Raw genomic sequence first — 16,111 nt, forward strand, 5'->3', positions numbered from 1 at the left:
TGTTATCCCGCACGCCCATGTCCGAGCTCTTTATTCTATTTTCTTAACAATTTTTTAGGGACGACAATCTCCAGCTGGGCCATTATTCCCTTTGCCACCATCAGCTTGGCCTCTGCCTCTGCCACCTCGCTTCTCACAACACCTCCTTGTTGGTTTTGGCTGCCACTAAATATAATATGATTAGAAGATGGAAACCGCCACATAGTTTATATGAAAGTGTGCTCTGAGTCAATAACACTTACATTGGAAAGCGTCTCAAAGGAGAAGTTGCAAATCTTTCTAGTCTGCCTCTCCCGCCTCTAAATCATTGTCTCCAATAATCAGTGGCATGTATAAAGTCACAAACTCACTTTTCTTTCGTGAGTGGAAAAAGGACAAATCAAATAGCAAGACATCCTCAATGGAATCAGTCCTCTTCATCATTTCTTTCACTCTAGTTGCATTAACACGAGCTTGCAAAAAAAGCATCCTTTATATTTCCACCCAAAATCTCTAGTTTCATTGAACTTCCATCAAACCGTACATTGTTGTATCTTCATAACTTGGAATGCACTGTTCAGCCCCACATCAACATATGTTTGGTACCCTTAAGTGAATTTGCTCATAATTCTTATCAGAAACAATGGGCCCTTCAGTTGCTCGAGTATCCACACCTAGTATCACACCGTCCTATTCAACACATAAATATTGAAATCAATGTTATATAGCTACCACAATCTTTTACTAAAAAAGCAAATTAAAATATAAAAAAGTCATTGAAAAAAGTCATCACATGTTTAATTGATGTGCTTTAAGTACAGAGGGAGGCGGAGCTAATTTAAAAAGACACCACTACATTAGCAGTAGGTTCTTGTAAATGGTTATACTCAAAAGCGTATAACAGGATCCAACTAAACTATCACATGAAGTAGAACAATCTAGTCGTTGTGCGATCAATATTCAATACTCCTCAAGCCTCACCTTAATCACTAATCAAATTCTACAGAAATCAAATATATATTTAGTTTTACATTAAAACCAGAGAGGAAAATAAGACCTGGTTACAACCTACATTAGGATGGCACTGGCTTCTTTGGATACAATGCCTTCTTTGGATACAGCCGATGGTGATGAAGGTGGCGCCATTAGGAATTTGAGTTTCCAGACTGTGTTTCAGCTCAATTCCATTTTGGTGAAGCCATCTCGCTGCGAAGTAAAGGCAGTAATATCTATGAATAATCTCTTCTCTGATTAAGCAAGAGAGCTCTGAGAAGATTTCAAACCATTTAGCGGTGATGAATCTGATGTAATGGAAGATAAAGAATCCAAAAAATCTTTAAACTACAACTTAATTTGGTTTTGGCCACAAACACTACAAGAAATGTATCGGATGACCAGGGAAATTGGTGTGGCTAAGGATCACATCTCTGGCTAAAATGAAAATCGCCACGTAAGGCCACGATTATTTTTCGTTGAAATACGATCGTTGCTAAAGTGGAGGCCGTGGCTGTCCGTGGCGTATGCGACGGTTTTGCCAAGGCTTGTGAACGTGGCTATTAGCTACGAATAAGCCATTGTTTAGTCCCTGTCTAAATGCCACAATTATCACCACGCTTTTGCCTCGTTAAATCCTTAGCTATTTGCCATGAATTGGCTACAAAATTTTCCTAGCAGATTTACCACAATATAGCAACGGAATATTCCCTAACTAACAGCCACTTATGAAATGTGTCAATTTTCGTGGCTAATAAAAAACTTATCAAGTTGTTGCAGTGATGGTGTTTGTTGCAGCAGACCCCTCCCCGCCAAGTCCTTCAGAATGGGTCACTGCAGCTTCAACATCTTCTACAATTTTCTTTGCACGACCATCTGCAAATGTGCCATCTTTCCGAGTATGGGTCTTTCTCACAAGATCAATCAACGAGGGTTCAATCCCACCATTAGCAACCATCTAAACACCATGTAAATAAAGTTAATGTATTAGTAAGAGATTTAATAGTGATATAACTACAAGTGAGTAACTTTTAAAACGTAACATTCATATTTACCATATCATATTTGATCTTCATAAATGGTGTCGAACCAGCAGTGTGGATGTGTTGACCTAGACCTCCTTGATCTGAGCAGCGGCTTTCAGAAGCAGACTTGCTTTTCTTTCTAGCAGGTTCAGTACCCCAATATGTTTGCAAAGCACCCCAGTGCTCTGAACTCATGAATGGAGGTATCTTGCCACTCCGCTTGCGCTTGCTGATGAAGTTGGAGATCAACGACATCATTGTCTTCTTCCAATGTAAACGCACCACATTGTAATGAATGGGGTCCCAATAATACTTTTGCTGCAATGAAACAGAAAAGGATTATGCAATCAGAATAATATATATTAATATGAGAATGTCATAAAAATCTAACAGAAGTAACATAAAACTCTCACCACAAAGTCTCCCCACCAGGTAAGTTTCATCTCATCAGAGACCATGCTATAATTGTACCAGGCTACCCTCCAGTCAGAGGTGTAGATTGAAGTACAATCGTCAGTTAGACATTTGTCAATATCTTAAACCTTCAATCCAATAAAAAAAGAACAGATTATAACATTACTAACAGAAGCAAGTAAACATAAAGTTTAACAAATCTAACTCACCAAAGCCCATTGTTTTCTTTCTCAGTATGTATGAGAGGCATCTGAAGCCGGGATGGGGAAGCCATCAATTCTGCAATGCTAACATCTGGGTAGTGTCGAGGTCGTGGTCTTCTCACAGGAGGCGCAGCAGGACCAGCACCTTGTCCACCACCTCGGACAGGTCTCAAAGAGTCTTTGCATTTTGACCTGCATCGTAACAATATAAACAGACAGAAAAGTTACAACAAACAAAAAGAAAAATTGTAAATAAGTTCAGGAAAAAAAAACAACAAGAACAGAGACTATTCAAAGGTTACAAGTTGACAAAATAAATAAAAAATATAACAAGCTCAGATCGATTCAAAGACAAATCATCAAACGTAAGAAGAATAATAATTACGAAGCAGCTAAACAGCAATTTCAATTTTCTACAGAACCAGAAGAAACGATTGTGAAAAATAAATATACAAGTCACTCGATTTTCAGGAAACACTAGTAGAATCGAAAATCAAATAATGAACAAAAGTTCCCAAAATAAAAATCATGAAGGTATAATCAGAAAGAGGCAAAAGCATAGAGAATTAAAAAGAGGCAAAGGCGAGATTCAAATACACACAGGAGTGAATAACCAAATACACAAAGAACTTGCATATAGATTATAAAACAAAATTAGAGGGGGAGAGATGAGAGCCTACTTGATCTAGAGTTGATGACATTGGCAGAACCTGGAAAAGATAGATTCTACGTCATTTTCTTCTCATCAAAATCGGAGGAGAAGAGATAGATTATATAGTTATTGGACTAAATGATGGAGCTTTATGGATCACGATTATGATTCGTTGACGTTACAGAGGAGAAGCTAAAGAGGTGAAAGCTGCTGGGTTTCTCAGAGGAAAAGGATCAAAAAGAAGGCGATCAGTCGGCTACGAAAGCTATAGGGAATGACATGGCATAATATAGCACTGTGATGGGTCTGAATTAATTTGTCTACCTGGCATAGCTAAACATTGAGTTATTTTCCTTTTATTATTGTTAGATTAATCAATTAGCTTTCTCTCTCTCATCTCTTTTCTTGGAAACACTCTCTTTGTCATTTTTATTAAATGAAAAGAGAGAAACACGAAATATTAGGGAGGAGCTTATAACTCCTCCCCTGTCCCGCAACAATTTTACTCTGCTACCGGATCTAGAGAGTTTTATAATGGGGAGCAAAATTTTAAAATTTACAAATGAAGCACACTTAATCCTAAGTTTGAGGTTTTATGGGGGGAAATTTATCCAATTTCTTTAAAATTCATTATAATTTAGTAAAAAAAAACTTTTTTTTTAAATCTATAGGGGGCAGCTACCCTAACCTTGTTGGCTGTACATCCGCGACTGTCTGCCACACATGTCTTCACTTGGAACTAAATCCAGATATGTGAAAATAAAAGAAACAATCAAGTGATCTACATAACAACATATTGTTTCTCTAGATAAATAAAGACAGAAGCAAACATTTTGTTCAAATTTTAAAATGAACAGTTTTTAACTCATATTTTCACGCTTTAATCAATTAAATAATTATCTGTTGAACAAAAAAAAAATCAATTAAATAATTACAGAATCTATACAATTTGGAGAGAGCGCAATCAAAGGAAGCATGGAGAATCACCTACTTTATCGGCCACATTGATCAAAGTGATTGATAAACAGGTTCACAACCTGTTTATCATACTCCCGGATACAAATGGCCATACTCACGACAAAGGATTGGCTGAATGGTTTGCTTCAAGATAGAGGCAACGCCAAAAAGTTTACTATTTCAATTAAATTTTTTTTTTTAATTTAAACTTTCAATAGCAAGTAACATCCAATGTAAAAACAATTTTTTTTTTTGTTGAATTAATTTAACATTCTTTCAAAAAACAAAACTACAGAATTGAACAATCTAAAGTATGTTTATTTACGAACTTCCACATGTATATAGTAGCTAAGGAAAAAACATAGATAGCTTTCTGTAAGATTCATAGGAGATCAACAACTGCCCAACCGGCCAATCTCAAGTCTTCGTTAGTTGCATCAAATCTTGATTTTGAAATCATGTAGACTTATTATATTAAGCAGCAACCAAAAGTAGCTTTAATGCACCTTAATAAATATATTTTGAAAAATATACAGTGACTTTTTGATTTAATAAAGAGTAAGTTCACGTAGACAGTCACCACCATAATCGCTTCCCAGGGAAATATTTTAATCAAACCATAGCAGACACTGCAATATTTTAAAATTAAATAAACCTCTAAATAAACAAGTAATCAACTCAGTCAAAACTGAAAACATACAGAAAAAAAAAAACAGGTAAACTCGAAAGAGAAAAAAACGAATAACAAAATAATCCAGCAATGGGCCATAAGAAACGATTTGGCCCATATCGCATCCGGTTTTAAATACCCAAACCCACCGGGTTCAATATCTTGACCCGTAACTGATCCACAGAGTCACACTTTATCTACAATACTTTCAAACCTCATCTTCCTCATCGCAGCAATGGCGTCTTCCTTCTCAGTCACGAGTTTCATCTCCTCCATCTCCCCATTCAAACCTCAGACCAAACCTGCTCCTCCTCCTCCGAGCCTCGTTCTCCCTACTCCAACAGTCTCCCACAGGCGGAATAAGAACGATCTCGCCATCGAGAAACCTCCTTCTTCCACCGCTTCGCTCTCCTCGGAGCTCGCTTCCGTGATATGCCCGTCGCTTGCGTACGCGAACACGCTCTTCTTCAGCAGCTCGGGGTACAACGTGCAGGTGTTTGTTGAAGATAAGGAGTCTGAGGAGAGGCTGGTGAATCGTTTCAGAAGGGAAGTGATGAGAACCGGAGTTATACAGGAATGTAAGCGAAGGAGATACTTCGAGAACAAGCAAGATGAGAAGAAGCGTAGGACTCGTGATGCTGCTAAGCGTAACAAGAAAAGGTTTTGTCTTTAACCTCCTATCTTGTGATTTTTTTTACTGAATATTAAGAAAACATATTAAATTTCAATTATTATTATTTGTAATCAATTATTCCTGTAACTTTTAACCAATAAAATTTAATTAATGAAATTTTACAATTTACCATTAATTAATATAATAAAAAAGTAAACAATTTTGTTTTATAAAACCTTGGAGAGAGTAGCTTTCAAGAATTGAAACGTGGAAGAGGGATTGAGTTTGTATTTGTGGTTTTGTTTTTCAGGCGTCCTTTTGCAAAGTTTACTCAAGAGACTAGAGAAGAAGCAGCAGCGGCAGCAACCAAGAGTAAGAAGAAGGATGAAGAAGAAGACAACTGGGAGATGCCTGATGGAGATATACCTTCTTGAACACGGTTTCAGTATATAAATCTCCTTCCTTTTTTCGGTTTTAAGTTGGTACATTGTAAGTTCTAGTGAGCATGTAACTTGCCTTTGGTGATGAGTTCTTGTCAATGTTAAGACATCTATCTTTGTCTTCCAATGTTTTTTATTGTGACTTATGACTAATAATCCATTCCATTTGTTGACTAATGGAGATAAATCATGGATGCAAATTGTTGATCTTAGCTTTAGCCTTTAGGTGATGCATTTCAGGTATAGGTTACTTGCATATTCAACCCCTTCCATTATACTTTTTGTGTTTTGATAGTTTTGCATATACATATTGGTTTACTGAATGTACAAGATAGTTTTTGTGTTTATGATCTGAATTTTTTTTTTTTGAATTGAATGTTAAATTTAACTCAAAAAATAAAACATCCTTGTTACATCAAGTGTCCTTTCTAATCTGAATAAAAGAGATTACTATTTTTTTGATTTAAACTTTCTCTACTACATTTATATAGCTTTGTCTTGTGGTAAACCAAAATGTCATTTCTCCTTCATAGTCATCCCTTCCCTTCCTTCTAATAACAGTGAATCTGTTTTTCATGTTCTTATCCAGCATCTTGATTAGAAGTGCTGCCGGTGAAGAAGCTTCTCCATGTCTTCTCTATTTCTCTCCCTCCATATACTATGAATCGCAGATTGAAACACATATCGAATCACAAGAAGCTTAATCTTACTCTTATTTGTATTGGACACTGTCCTCATCAAATCATCCCACTGTGTTGTATGTTGTATGTTGTTGGTTTCTCTAACAAGGAGATGTAGAATGCTAGTTTTGCTTCTTAAGATGAACGGTGAGTGACATATAATCACATATTTTACTTTCAGAAAGAAAAGGTCGCATTGATAATCAAAACGTGTCTGATTAAAAGGCACATCAATGATAATATAAGTGTACAATTCTAATTCTAACTTATAGTAGGAAAACTCTTTAGGAACATTGTAAGTAGAGTTACTTACATATGGCAAGGCAACTAGTTTTTTCATCTCACAGAAACATGCATGATGGTTCAGACTCAGAGTTTCAGAATTATCTCATAGGCCCAATAAGATTCCATGGGCTGTAGTAAAACTCCTCTCGAGTTGAGTTATATTTAGGTAAACTTTATGTAAGCTCGCAGTGAAGAATCTGCTGATGATGATGGCTAATCAAACCCTAAAATTATTTTTGAATTTACGGACCTAAACTCTTTATAAATAATACTCCTTAAAAGAATGATTTGTTTTTAGACGCAAACGTACAGTTGTAAACAAACAAATTAAATCAAAATCAAAATATTCACTAGGAGTATAAATCAGTTTCTGACAATGAGACATAGGCACATAAGGTATTTAAGCGCTGAATTATATTTTATTAGCTTAACAGTCTCAAACGGTCGCGCGACAAATGTCACGACAACAAAAATATCTGAAAGTTTGGAACTTCGATCAAGATTCAAGGTTAAGCTAAAGGTACATTTGGATGAATCTTACAATAGATTATAAATATATGTTCTCTATGTTTTCAGCTTTTTATCGACGAAACAAAGGGACGTAAGCTAATGAATACGTGTTCTTTCACTTAATATCAAAGCCCCTATATAAAATTTCAACTTTTAGAGAAAGTAAGTCACTGACAAGAATCAATAGCCAGTGGGTGGAATTAACCAATAAATAATATTACCTCCGTTCCCGAAAGCAAGATGTTTTAGGTTTTTTTCTTGTTCAACAAAGATAGATTTTCTATATTGTTAAGGTACTTTTTTATACTTTTGAGGAATATTAATTGAGAATATTTGAATTGATTAAATTTCATTGGTGGAAAGTTATTGGAAAGTGTATAATAAAGTAAAAAATAAATTAAATTATAAATATTTATTAAATTTTTAATAAGCGTGCATACCATAGAAAATCTTACTTTCAGGAAAGTAGTATAATTCTAATCAATACATTACGATGTTTCACTAATTAATCTTTCCATTAGGTAAGAAGGAACCAATTAGATAAATTCACGCGTCAGCAACCTTTTATATACATTCCATCATATTATGATTGTTTCAAGGGATAATCAGAATGTCACAGAATTACATGGCAACAAACACAAAGGCATTTTGTTTTTGGAACAACATTTAATACATATCATATATATATATATATATATATATATAAACTAAACATATTAGATATATATAATACTTTTATATAAGTGGAAGTTAATTATTACGGGCTAAAATTTTCAAAATCGTATTTAATTTCAAAAACAAATTCAACTCATGCAAAACATAAAATGCAAAAGCAGTTCTTCTCACAATCAGTCGATTGATACCAAAAGAGCAAAAAACCATATTCTAAGCTAACGTTGTTTTAATAGATTTACATCATAGATAGTAACGTCGGTGTAGTTTATTTCAAAGCATTTGTAAACTATTATTGGATGTTGGACCTTTGTGTTTCTTTATCCTCAAACTGGACCACCGTGTGAAATTAGACATGCTTTTTTAATTGGAATCTTTTTCAAACAACTAGATCAACAAGTTGTCAACTATTTTCATGGAATTATTGAATGTTCTTTAAGTTTGATATGAGTTATCATTAGTGGTCCTGCTCTTAATAATCTATAGGTTTATGTAAACCTATAGGCTATAGATTGTTTATCATCAAATCACTGAAACAGTTTCTTTTTTGTGTATGTGTTTTTTTATAATCATGTTAAAATTAATAGCCTGCCTTCTTAAGAGTTTTACAATATTGCTACTAATTTCTTAAGAAAGCTTAACACAAATAATCTAACATACGACAAATCATGCAACCAAAGAAGTCTAAATCAGGATAAATGGTTGGACTTTAATTAATTAAAGGAAACAATGTTTCAAACAAAATGTGTCGGTTATGAGTAAACATATGCGTTGATTAAAAGACACCGTTTGAGTTAATGTATGCGTTGATTAAAGATACCACTTGAATCATTATACAAAGTGATCAAGTGCAATACAAAAAAAAAAGAAGAGAAAAAAGAGAGAAGAGAAAAGATTATTGATAATCAATTGGATTTAATCTTCCTATTTCCTATAATAAGTTTCTGAAGGAAAACTCAAAGTAAAGTTTGTTAAGGTCTCAGTACAGGTGTGTTGTGCAGAGAGAGATCGATAGTTGTATTATCAAGATAGGCGTCTACAAAACTACACACACCATTGTAGGGGCTAAATTTTGTCGTATGAGATTGATTAGGCAAACCTTTATCAAACTACAGTCGGTTAAATTGTGAGAAGAAGAAACATAATTATCTCGTAACTTTTTATAAGAGTATAAATCAAGTAAAATTTATAAAAGTTTATAATCTCAAATGTATCGAGTACGTTGAGATTGACTTGCATTTGTACTTCGGAATAACATAAATAAAACACCAGAAGGAAATGATGACTACTGGAGCTTCTTGTTGGAAACGGGAGCAGCATATCACGAATTAAACAATCCAAAGAAGACGGAATGCATCTGTTTGTTACAGGCATTTTTGAATATCTTTGGATAGTTTTCCAAGAAAATAATTTCTTTGAAAACAACGATAAGAATTTAAAATAGATAATTCAGCGGATTGCTATCAAGAAACCACTGGTGGTGGGAGAATCAAAAATATAAAAGTGAATGGAGAACGAGAAATAAACCAAGCAAAGTTGTTATCAAAAAAAAAAAGACCAAGCAAAGTTATAGATGAAAAAGTAAGTTAAGTAACATACTCTTATATTGAAAATATATATTGCATATGAAATTATACAAAGTGATTACTTGTTTATATGTTTTTTTTAACAACATTTGTTTATATATATATATATTCATATAACAAGTAAGTAATCATTTTGAGCTCGTGGTTGAGATAAGGGGCTTAGATTAGTCTCAAACTCGTGGTCCATCTTGTTTTTTTATTTCTTTTTTGCCAAAAAAGTTCAGATTTAAGATTTTATTCATTATATAATGTTTACAGTTTAGAAAGAAAAAAAACAAGCAAGTAATCATATACAATATAATTTTGTATTACTTCGGTTCTATATTCTCGAAAGCGAGCTAGCTATATATATATGTGGTGCAATACATATATGCCAAGTTTCTTCACTGTTGAAGTGGCCCTCAGATCCCAATAATACACGAAACACAATGTTTGTTTTTCCATCACCCAAAATGCATTGGCATTTAAAAATCATTTGTAAATGCTAGAGAAACCTGTAGAATATTGAGAACTTGATAACTCGACTTTCTTATTGACTTAGGTTAAACCTTACATTATATATATACATCAACGACATCTCAAGAATAGGAATATATCCCAAGATAAATGGTAAATATCCTAAAGGAATAATGGGAATATGTCATTATCCTAATGTGACTCTTAATACTCCCCCTCAAGTTGGAGAGTGTAAAGTCTGAACTCCCAACTTGGGCAATAGAAAATCAAGCTGTGGTCGACCAAGGGCTTTGGTCAAGATATCGTCCAGTTGATCCTTCGTCCGAACATGGCGCATAGAGATTAGTCCAGCTTTGACCGCATCACGTACACTATGACAATCACGCTCTATATGTTTAGTTCTTTCATGAAAGACCGGATTGGATGCTATGTGAATCGCAGCTTGACTATCGCAATAGAAAGGAACAGGTTGAGGTACTGTAACGCCAAGATCTTTGATAAGTGGGACGATCCATTTTAGCTCTCGATTTGCAGACGCATGGAACGATACTCGGCCTCTGCAGAAGAGTGTGAAACTGTGTCTTGTTCCTTGGTTCTCCATGCGATTGGTGACCCACCAAGCATTACCACGCAGGAGCTAAGTGATCGGCGAGAAGTAGGACAAGAGGACCAGTCTGCATCACAATAAACTGATAGATCAAGTGCGGCATCGACGCGAAGAAGAATACCTTGATCTGGTGATCCTTTAAGAAAGCGAACAACTCGAAAAGCAGCAACCCAGTGAGCTTGACGAGGTTCTGCATAATCTGGGACAACAAATGAACCGAGTAACACAACCCCGGTCGAGAGATTGACAAGTAGACCAGTCTCCCAACTAACCGACGATACTGACTTGGGTCGGCGAATAATGGTCCATCGTCAGCAACAAGTTGATGGTTTTGTTCCATGGGCGTGGATGTAGGTTTGCAGCCCAACAATCCTGTTTCAGCAACAATGTCCAGTATATACTTGCGTTGAGACAAGAAAATTCCTTCTTCCGACCGAGCAACCTCAATTCCTAGAAAATATTTCAACTTTCCCAAATCCTTCATACGAAAGCATTGGCTTAAGTAAGCTTTGAATTTGATTAATCTTGGAATATCGTTACTTGCGATGACCAGTTCATCAACATAGACTAACACTTTGATCACGCAGTCATCTTTGGTATATGAGAACAGAGAGTAGTCAGAGTATGACTGTATAAAACCAAATTTTATGAGTGCTTGAGACAACTTAGCAAACCAGCACCGAGGTGCCTGACGAAGACCATACAGTGACTTGCGCAGGCGACAAACTTTGTTGGGGTCAGAGTGAGCAAAACCTGGTGGAAGCTTCATATAAACTTCTTCTTCAAGATCTCCATGAAGAAAAGCATTTTGCACGTCCATTTGATGAATCTCCCATTTCTTAGCTGCAACAATACGAAGAAGGCTGCGAACCGTGGTCATTTTAACCACTGGTGCAAACATCTCTTTGAAGTCTTCTCCTTCGATTTGTTTGTTGCCCAAAACAACAAGACGTGCTTTGTGTCTTTCAATTGTTCCGTCTGCATTATATTTGATTTTGAATATCCATTGACAACCAATAGCAGCTTTTCCTGGAGGAAGGTCGGTAATATCCCATGTTCCTTGATCCTCAAGCGCTACAACTTCATTTGTGACAGCTTCACGCCAAACTTTGTCTTTCATTGCAATACGTTTTGGTTCCTCACCCGCAGTAACAGCTGCAACAAAGGCTTGATGCGACGGAGAGAAATGAATGTCAGTGAGATACTCTACTAATGGATACGGTGTCTTACCTGAGACTGTTTCCAAGGACGTCGGAGCGGTACTTTGTTGAGCGAGTGGGGTATATTGAAGACAAACTGTAGTGTAGGCAATGTAGTCCTGAAATCTGACTGGTGGCGCTTTAACTCGTTGACCTCGACCAAACTGTTCTGGAGAGGTCGGAGTCGGTGTAATGGGTTCTGTAAGAGGTTCCATAAGTTCTTCTGTAACTAAAGGATCAGTAGCTGGATCTGTTTCCGAGTGGTCTACTGTATCCACAAGATCATCAACTAAATTAGTAGTGTCAGCGGAAGTAGAGACTTGTGTAGAAACCGTGGTGGGAGCTTCACTATTTTCAGTAACTGGTGTGATGCTCCCCCTGTCGTTCGAACTGGTGACTGGTGCTAGCTCCCAATCATCGTCTGGTGATTCAATTGCAGGACTTACATTAGATCGATTTTCAAGAGAGTCCTTTCATCCAGTAATATAAGGAAACTCATTTTCATAGAAGATAACATCACGAATGATCAAGAACTCTTCTTTGTCAAGGTCAAACACTTTCCAGCCTTTTTGAGCAGATGGATACCCGACAAAAATGCAACGTCGACTACGATGACCGAACTTGTCTTTGTCTCTAGAGCGAAGATGTGTGTAGCAGAGGCTGCCGAAGACTCGCAGCTGATCGTACTGCGGTTTGGTCCCATGTAACAACTCGTACGGTGACCGGTTTTGAAGAACTTTTGTTTCCGATTAATGACATGTGCTGCAGTCATAACTGCCTCACCCCGAAACTTGACAAGAAGTCCAGCTTGAAACAATAATGCTCTTGAGACATTCAAAATATGTATGTGCTTCCTTTCAACACGCCCATTTTGCTGAGGTGTTCCGACGCAGGAGGTTTGATGTACGACACCGTTCTCTCTAAAGTATTGTGCAAGACATGTAAACTCTGTCCCATTGTCTGACCTGACAACTTTTACTGATTTACCAAACTGCTTTTCAGTCATCTTAAAAAAATTCTGAAGTACTGCTTTTACTTCCGATTTTTCGAGCAGAAGATAGGCCCAGACGGCTCGAGAATAATCGTCTATGATGGTTAGGAAGTAAACTGCTCCAGTAGAGGATTTATTTCGATAAGGGGCCCAGACATCGCAATGAATCATATCAAAACACTCAGTAGTTTTATTCAAACTATCAGGAAAAACTTCTCTTGTTTGCTTTGCCCTAAAACAAGTGTCACAAGGACTAGGGGAACCTTGTTTATTCGAAACAACAAAAGGTAAAGAAGATAAAACTGAAAACGACGGATGTCCTAGCCTCTGGTGCCAACGTAACTGATCTACCAATCTAACAGCTTGATTAATTATGCATTGAACTCTTGCAGCCATGACGTCCTGAAAGTAATATACCCCATCTCGCTCCTTACCGGCTCCAATCAGAGTCCTCGTAAAACGGTCCTGTAATACACACAACATATCAGTTAGTAATGCAAAGCAGTTTGTTTGCTTCAACAATTTGAAAACCGAGATCAATGAGCAGTTGAGATTGGGGACAAATAAAACATTCTCAAGAGTAATGCGATTTGTTAATGGTAAAACTCCAATATGAGTCGCATAGGTTTGTTTCCATCTGCGAAGCCAACAAGACACGGTGATATACTCGAGATGTTAGCTAGCCACGAGCTGTCTCCTGTCATGTGATGAGACGCGCCCGTGTCTAGTATTAAGTCTCCGTGTCTGAGCTTACCATTAAGCTTGTCCGAAGGTGCGCGAGTCCTCTCACTTATCATCTGAGACAATACCTTCCACTGTTCATCTGAAAATTCTGGGAATGAGGATGAGTTTGATGTTGTGGCGTGTGCAGCGTTTGCTCGAGCACCAGAGTTTCTTGGACGATCAGCGCTGGAAGATCCACGACCTCTACTACCTCGAGATCCTCCTCTGTTTCCTCCATCACTTCCTCTGTTTGGGGGACGCTCTTCCCACCATTCAGGAAATCCAATAACTTGCCAGCAACCTGATTTGTCGTGACCTCTACGCCCGCAGTGTGTGCATTGAGGAACTCTTCTTCCACCGTTGGGACGCAAGCTTGTTTGATCAGCTTCCGTTTTAGCGACAAAACCCACAGCAGTTTGTTGCTCCTCACGATCTTTAGCTAAGTTCAGGTGCTGCTCTTCTCTAACAATTTTCGCATAGATTTCTCCTATTTCCATGTCGAGATCGGAAGAGATGACTGTTTGGCAGATCGTGCCAAAACGGCTTTCATCTAATCCCATTACGAACTGATGCATCTTCTCTGTTTCTCTGGTCTTTTCTATCTCTGCAGCCGCAGAACATGTACAGTTTGGAAGAGGCTGATACATGTCGAGTTCTTCCCACAATTTAGACAAACGTCCGAAAAAATCGATCACAGATTTTCCTTCTTGACGACACGACGCAAGCTGCTCCTTCAGATGATTTACACGAACTTTGTTACCAGCCGAGAACCGTTTACGCAGACTCTCCCAAAGTTTGTCTGAGTCCTGCACAAACGTCACCGTGGACCGTACGCGAGGTTCTATGGACGTTCTGATCCATCTCACGATCATGGAGTTGACAGAGAGCCAAAGCTCCAGGTTGGGATCATCTGAAGCAGGCTTAGGAACAGAGCCATTGACGAAACCTAACTTGCGATTTCCTCGCAAAGCGTTGGTCATCTCACTTGACCATTCACTGTAATTTTCTCCAGTTAACGTCACAGACGTTATCATAGCTCCCGGATTATCGGAGGCATGAAGAGAGTACGGCGTTGCGGCTTCAACACCTTTGACTTTAGACATCTCGCTTTTATCTTTAGGAGAGTTGTCTCCTTCAACCATGACTGATATGGGGCTCCGGTCTTGAAACACCCAACAATTTCTTCACAATCTCAACTTTAGTCTCAGAAAAAAAAACCTTCTGATACCATATAGAATATTGAGAACTTGATAACTCGACTTTCTTATTGACTTAGGTTAAACTTTACATTGTATATATACATCAACGACATCTCAAGAATAGGAATATATCCCAAGATAAATGGTAAATATCCTAAAGGAATAATAGGAATATGTCATTATCCTAATGTGACTCCTAATAAAACCCCCTTAATTGAGGTCATTTGCATAATAAACTGTAACGATAATTCATCGACATTTTAAATAATTATTAGATCTCACTAAAAATGTTTCAAGTGTTGCGTGGAGTCAGGCCTTTTCTTTGTCAATTTTCAAGACATTCTACAAAAAATATTAAAGAAAAAACTGGCCAGCAAAAAAGAGAGTAAAATAGTTTGATGGCTTCTCAAATCCTTACCACAATCATAGATCGTAGATGGTATATTGCTAATATCAATACTAGTGTTGGATAAATTGACAAATAGTGCGGTAATTTAAACGACTTGCGAGGAAGACAAACATGCCCTACTAATAACCTAGCAGAAAAACACATATACGACTTTTGTTTAAATCTTTTATTTCTCATATCAGAAATCACATGAACCACGTACGTCTGGTCTTGGATAAGATAGTATTCTTACTGGGCACAAAGAGACAAGATCGCCGTTCGACAACTCTCTTCTTGTGTGATAAATCACATGTACAATGTTGCTTTCTTGTACGAAACAAAATCATATTGTCAAGTTTAGTAGTTTGCACAAATATTTTCTTGCCGTATCGATATTTTTCTTTTTTTTTGAGCAAACACACTTTCATTCCAACTTAAAAGTCTACACTCCATTAGAGGAGGTTAAGTTTAGCAATGAGAGGGCTAATTTTGCCACCGAATCAGCCATCACATTACTTAAACATGGTACATATGAAAAGAAAATAACATCAAACAGCAAACTAAAGTGATAGATGTCGAATAAAATGCCGAACAAAGCTGGTACCGAGCCTCTCTCCTTCAAAAGCTTCACCAAGGACTGAGAATCAGACAGTATCACCAGGGATTTAATATTCAACGAGGCGGCATACATAACCGCCGAACGGATGGCGAGGCATTCAGCCATAAGTGCCGATGAAACAAAGCGACGCGAGTCGCTAATGGGATCAGGGTAAGCGCGAGAGCCCTCTCCCGAGAAGATCCCATCTGTGCCACAGTTTCTAGTAATGGCATCCCAAGCGCCATCTACATAACAGAGCATAGTACCTTGC

General features: G+C 37.1%; 2 protein-coding genes across 2 annotated transcripts; one reads left to right on the forward strand and one right to left on the reverse strand.

The window, feature by feature from the left end:
- The first annotated feature begins 5,088 nt into the window (after window positions 1–5,088).
- Window positions 5,089–6,123, forward strand: LOC106322923. Its single transcript, XM_013761079.1, has 2 exons — window positions 5,089–5,553; window positions 5,817–6,123. Exons 1-2 carry the CDS (start codon window positions 5,129–5,131, stop codon window positions 5,938–5,940), a joined length of 549 nt encoding a protein of 182 aa, XP_013616533.1. The 5' UTR covers window positions 5,089–5,128; the 3' UTR covers window positions 5,941–6,123.
- Window positions 6,124–13,525: 7,402 nt separating this feature from the next.
- Window positions 13,526–14,797, reverse strand: LOC106324359. The gene has a single exon (XM_013762339.1). It carries the CDS (start codon window positions 14,795–14,797, stop codon window positions 13,526–13,528), a length of 1,272 nt encoding a protein of 423 aa, XP_013617793.1.
- Window positions 14,798–16,111: the final 1,314 nt, after the last annotated feature.

The sequence above is a fragment of the Brassica oleracea genome, chromosome C2 (genome assembly GCF_000695525.1).
Source record: "Brassica oleracea var. oleracea cultivar TO1000 chromosome C2, BOL, whole genome shotgun sequence".
NCBI classification, from domain to species: Eukaryota; Viridiplantae; Streptophyta; class Magnoliopsida; order Brassicales; family Brassicaceae; genus Brassica; species Brassica oleracea.